Raw genomic sequence first — 5,747 nt, 5'->3', positions numbered from 1 at the left:
CCCCTTCCAAATGGGTCAGGTTGGCAACTACAGCAGCAAGACATGCTCAGAAGCCCTTCCTTTGCAAATGACTGCAAGACAGCATAGATACTCCTCTCCAAGGAGTGTAATCCCACTTAGTTTCATACTGCAATCAGAGCACCACTTTCCAATTTCTTCTGCCACTACTAGTTAGGTTTAGGGATAGTCAATTCTCATGTTCAATACAGACAGAAGCTCGGTTTTACCAAAGAAAACTGCCCTCCTGAATTCCTCTCTCCTGCTTGTTGATTTATTACACATACGCTAACCTCAATCTACAGCAGAGTTTGATAACAATTTATTTGAAAGTCACCGAGTAAGAAAGGACTTTACAGCTTTAATCAATGAGGTAAAGGTCAAATAAGATTTCCTTTCAGGGAAATGGTGAGTCCCTGTAAAGTCTGATTTAGGAGAATCTAAAAGGCACCTGTGATCAAGCAGCAGCAGATCACCACTTTTGCAGGGGGCTAAACATGGTCTGCTTACTTCAGAATATTTCTAGAACATCTGTTTGTTTAGTGCTAGCAGCTTGCCCAGCAACAGTGACTGAGGGATGTATTTACAATACACTCGTCAGCCTTAACTGTGCATCAGGAAGGATAAACATCTTACCAGGCGACTGTGATACTAAGGGAAATTTGTAGCTGGAGGAAAGTGCAGATCACTAGAGACAAACTGATTCTGTTTGGGAGTGCTGAATCACAAGATCCTCAGGCACAAGTCAGCTGCAATGAAGGATTAAATAATGGTGGAGGAACCCCACCCCCCCACCCCATCTTCCAAACTCCTTGTTTGCAGGTACAAGTTCATTCCAAAGAACAGATCATAAAACCAACAATAGTAAAAATTTGTTTTAGTGATGTCTGTTTCATCAGATGTACAGGAAAGCTCTGCTCCCCAGAAGTTCAAGTCACTTTTTTGCTCACATTGGATAGCAATTTGACTTCTTCCTGGAGAAGGAACAGTACTAAATCCATCTCCCTCAGGCATGATTTCTCCTTGAAGGCAGAAGAAGTTAGCAGACAGGAGATGTAATGTCACATTGCTCAGTTCCAACAGTCTGCAAGAACAAACGTTCAGCATGGCGCAGGAGACAAAAACCTAAAATCCTCATATGGACCCTAGATGACAAGGAGGAAAAGAGATTTATCAGCTTTGTTAAGAACATGACAAGTACAAAAAGTGTCTGGCTTCTAAGGAAGAGTTCAGTGAGACTGCTGATGTCTAAAGAAAAATTCAGTGGCAAACCTAAGAAATATCAATCCAGTGCTGTCTTATTTATATGGTGCCCAGAAGAGTTGTAAGTGCTTTGCTTGCAAGCTAAATATCCCCACATTGACAAACTGCTAGCTTTTCACTCCAAGAGCTTCAATTACCCACTGCTCTGACAGTCATTTCTGTACAATCAATAGTCAAGTATGAGGCCAGTGCAAGATATTTTTAAGAAATAGATGGTATGAATAATTTGCAGAACCCACAGCAATCAACACCATGGTACATGAAAGAAATAACCACTCCACACCTGACTAGTTCAGCTGACGTATGAGCTTGTTGATTCCCTCGCCTCGGTACCCAGGTTCACCTATCTCCTTGAGGAAACCCACTTTGTTACGTGCAGCATGGCGAGCAACAGAGAGATGAAATGGCCATAAGAAATTAGTGATTTCTCGGAAATGCTGCCCAGCTGAATAAATTTCATGAATAAGATCTTCCAGGCAAATGACATCAAACTTCCCTGGGGGAGGAAGGGCATAAATAAATAAATAAATAAAATAAATAAAAGGAGATGCACAACTATAAAATCCTTCTGCACCTCACCAGACTACCCTCACATTTCCACATGGATAATTCCATCTTCTCTCAATGAGTCGCAGTCTCCCCATATATCGCAAACCATTTAAGTTAGACCCCCCCACCTAAGTTCCTTTTAAGCTGCACAGCAGCCTATTTAGTGCCACACAGGTGCTCAATGAACTCGCCTGGGGACCAGCTGGGGGAGGGGCCCCCCTCCCCCGGCCCCCAACGTGCTGCGGCTGGGACAGCCCAGACCTGCCGTGGCCAGGGCGCCCCTCCACGTGGCCCAGACCCGCTGGGGCCAGGGAAGGGGCGCCTATCTTGCAGCCCCAGCCCCAAAGCTGCTGCAGGGAGATAGAGCTGGGGGAGTCCTCTCTCCCCCCACTGTAGCCCCGGAGCACTCTCCTGCACCCCAAACCTCTCATCCCTGGCTTCACCCCAGAGCCCACACCCCCAGTCATAGCCCTTACACCGCCGCATGCCAACCCTCTGCCCCAGCCCTGAGCCCCTCCCACACTCAGAACCCCTTAGCCCCATCCTCACCACATGAATTTTGTTATGTACACCAATATGAAGGTCATGTGTCACACATCACCTCCATATTGGTGCACATAACAAAATTCATTCTGCATATGGATGGGAAAAATTAGAGGGAATACTGGTCCCCAGTTTCCTCAGTTCACTGCCTTTAGGTCCTCTTCCTCACCTAGATGCTCCTCTATCAGAGTGTTGTCTGTCAAAGGGACCTTCTTCTTGTTGATCTTTGCTTGACCTCGTTTCAAGATGAGCTCTCGTACAGATTTCAGATTGGGATGTCTGTACAAAATCAAATACCTGGTTGTTACTGCGGGAGGTATTAACAGTGCAGCACAGAGTTAACCAAGGGGATCTCCTACATCACTGTCATGTCACAGAATAAGAAGTGCTAGTATTTGAAGCATATTTAGAGAAAAGGGTCCCAACACCTTTTTTAGATAATCAAGACACCAAAGTTGTGAACTGAATTGAAAGAGCTAACTAACCAAGAGGAAAATAACTACATAAAAAAGCCACTATGAATAATATTTACAGTTTACCACTGTATTATGAAAATCAGAGGATTACTCACCCCCATGCTACATAGGGCTCCACAGTGCGCAGCATCTTCAGTGAGGCTGGAGTCAGTTTAATGAATGTGCCACTGAAAATCTTCCTCAACCGCAGCATCTCTATCACCCTCCGCACCCTTGGACTCACCCCTTTAATCCTGAATTAGAGAAACCACACTGGTAAGAGTACTTCTCCCACCCAGGCATCACCCCATGATCACTTGTAGGGGGCTGAATCTTGATAACCCCCGCCTTTTCCTTTCCACTGCAGCAAGTGTAGACCAGGAAATGAGCCTGGGCAAGTACAGGGAAAACCAGCAAAAGGAAGTAAATGGTATCAAAGAAGAAGTTCCTTACTCTGCAATCCGTACAACAAAGGCCAACTTCTGTCCCTGAGGTAGAACCATTTGGCCAGGCTTCTGTTCCATGCGCTTCAACCGGACCTCATCTCTGTGTTTGCGCCGTGAATCTCGAACAAATGTCTCAATACGTTTAAACTGTATCTGCTTCCCCTTCTGGTGCTAAATACAGAAAGATGAGAGATGATCAGCTCTCTCAGAAGGTGTATATGAAAGAAAGGGCCAGCGGCAGGGAGGCCGACCCCCCCCCCCCCCCCCCCCGGCTGGCCTTGCGGCCATCGGCGGCTACTTCCTGGGTGCAGCATGGTCCGTGGTGCCAGGACAGGCAAGACACCTGCCTTAGCACCCCCGCTGACCAGGAGCCACCTGGGGTAACCCTGTGCCCCAGCCCTGAGCGCTCCTCCCTCCCCAATACACCTCCGCCGCAGGCATCAACCATTTTCTTGAACTGGGTCGCCAGAAAAAAAAGTTTGAAAATCACTGCTCTAATCAAGCACTCATTCTCTGTCCCAATTAATAATTATTTCATACAAAGTAAGAACAGCTTCAACAGGAGAGACTGAGATAGCCACTCCAGAAAACCCACTAGCTGGAAATTATGGCACTCACCTGGAAGATGAAATATCTGGAGTTCAATTCCCTGACCCAAATCAGGCAGATAGAGGTACTGACCCTGGATTTCCCACATCCTGGGCAAGTGCTCTAACTACTGCACATGGGGGTGCAGAAGAGAAAGATATCACTCCCTCCTCTATTTTTCCTTGAGAAATGATTGCTTAGGCTTGTAACTCCAAGAAAGGGGTCATGATTGCTAATCCTGAGCAGAGACTGGCCCAGATTTAGGAGCCTAAGGAAGGTTCTTAAGTCCCTTTGACTTCTGGGGCTTCTGTGCAACCTGTGAGCTCTCTACAGACCATAGGTAACTAGTCCATAAACCACAATGTGGGAACCAAACATGTTTTCTGCAACACTTCTTTGTCCAGTGTAGACAGGTTTTGGCTGGCAATTCAGCTTGGTACTACAGCTAGGTAAACTACAAATAAAATCCTCAAGCCACGGATACACGTAGCAATTACAACAGCCACCCCCCGCTCCCTTACAGCAATCCCTTATCCTGTGCGTTAGAAACGGTGCCTCCTCCCACATCTACACTCTCCATAGCAACCCCACCCCCCCCAACTATTAAACTACAGAAACGCTCAGATCCTTTTCCATAGGCAATAGCCCATACAAGTGCCTCCCCAGCCTCGCATGGGGACACTCCTGCAGAATGTGCTTTAGTAGCCTCCACCTCCAGGGCGAGCTGCAGAGGCAAGAGCAAAGGAGCAGCTGCCCCGGGGAGAGCGCAGGGTGCCTGCAGTCACAGGGCTCGTACCTTCCTCTTGTCCAACAGCGCCTGCTTTGCCTGGGTGGCCTTGAGGGCCTGATACGCCTTCCTCTTCTTCAGCAAGTTCTCCGGCACCAGCGGGATCTTCCTTTTGGGTCTAACGCAAGAGAACACGGCAAGCGAGACCCGTCACGCCCCCGGCCCTGCCTCCCCATCAGCGCCGGACCCGGCAGAGCTTCCTCACGGGCCCCTCCCGCTGCGCCTGGCCCGGCCCGGCCCGCGCTCAGCGCCAGGCAGATACGGGACCGCCCGCGGGAACCCACCACGCCGCGCGCACGTGCGTCCCCTCCCGCCGCCCCAACGGCACATAGACCCCTCCCCCCACCGGCGGCTTCTCGGTAGCGCTCCGGGGCCCTCCCGATCCCCGGGGCCGCCCTCCCCGGGGATGGAAACGGATCCTCCCTGCCAGCCCCCGCGCGCAAATTAACCACTCACTCCGGCTCCGCCATGTTTCCTTCTCCGCCTGAGTCTGGAGTCATGCTACTAGTGCGCATGCGGCTATTTTACCAACGAGCGCCGCACACGCAGAGAGGAGCCGCCATCACTGCGCATGCGTCCGTCAACCGCCGCCAGCAGCCTATCTATCTCCCCCGGAAGCATAGACGCTGTCTCTATGGTGTGGCTATGACGTCCAGCTGTGGGCTTGGGAGCGGAGTGGGTTTGTTGTTGAGGTTAGGGTGACCAGGTGTCCCGATTTTAGGATCTTTTTCTTATATAGGCTCCCATTACCCCCACCCCCTGTCTGGTCACCCTAGTTGAGGTTAAGAGTGGGGAGAACGCGTTCCACCGTCCGCCTCCTGCGCGGGCTCCGCGTGCAGCTGGAGCGGCGCTGGGAGCTCTGGCAGCGCACAAAGGCTTCAAAAACAACACCAGCTAGCATGCAGGTTGGGATAAAAAAAATCATGAGACTTGGTAATCTCCTGTGGGGGAGAAAGTGCAGCCTGAGAAGGCTAAAATACTGCTCTTAACATGCCTGGAAATCTAGAGGACCAGTCCTTCCAGGCATCAACCCATGCTTCAGCTGCTACTCTTTCCCTCCTGCTCAGGAGGGATACAAGTAGCCAGGAGGAAAAAGTTCGGTGAGATTTGAAGGCAATT

At 49.8% G+C, this 5,747-nt stretch overlaps 1 protein-coding gene across 1 annotated transcript; it reads right to left on the bottom strand.

Annotated features, from left to right (window-relative positions):
* Window positions 1-853: 853 nt before the first annotated feature.
* RPL7L1 (ribosomal protein L7 like 1) lies at window positions 854-5,291 on the bottom strand. Its single transcript, XM_024213068.3, has 7 exons — window positions 5,085-5,291; window positions 4,638-4,746; window positions 3,261-3,424; window positions 2,924-3,061; window positions 2,522-2,631; window positions 1,544-1,756; window positions 854-1,142 (listed from the first exon to the last, which is right to left on the bottom strand). The coding sequence occupies exons 1-6, from the start codon at window positions 5,141-5,143 to the stop codon at window positions 1,548-1,550; spliced, it is 789 nt and encodes a 262-aa protein (XP_024068836.1). The 5' UTR covers window positions 5,144-5,291; the 3' UTR covers window positions 854-1,142; window positions 1,544-1,547.
* Window positions 5,292-5,747: the final 456 nt, after the last annotated feature.

This window comes from Terrapene carolina, unplaced genomic scaffold (assembly GCF_002925995.2).
Source record: "Terrapene carolina triunguis isolate 2854851 unplaced genomic scaffold, T_m_triunguis-2.0 Scaffold66, whole genome shotgun sequence".
NCBI classification, from domain to species: domain Eukaryota; kingdom Metazoa; phylum Chordata; order Testudines; family Emydidae; genus Terrapene; species Terrapene triunguis.
The sequence above is the reverse complement of the archived record's forward strand: the minus strand, read 5'-3'. Positions and strand labels throughout refer to the sequence as shown.

Coding starts and splice junctions, on each gene's coding strand:
- RPL7L1 (XM_024213068.3), bottom strand. CDS start 5,143: ATGCGCACTAGTAGCATGACTCCAGACTCAGGCGGAGAAGGAAACATG. Junction 3,425..4,637: donor CGCTGTTGGACAAGAGGAAG/GTACGAGCCCTG, acceptor TTCTGTATTTAG/CACCAGAAGGGGAAGCAGAT. Junction 1,757..2,521: donor TCTGATAGAGGAGCATCTAG/GTGAGGAAGAGG, acceptor TTCCTCCCCCAG/GGAAGTTTGATGTCATTTGC.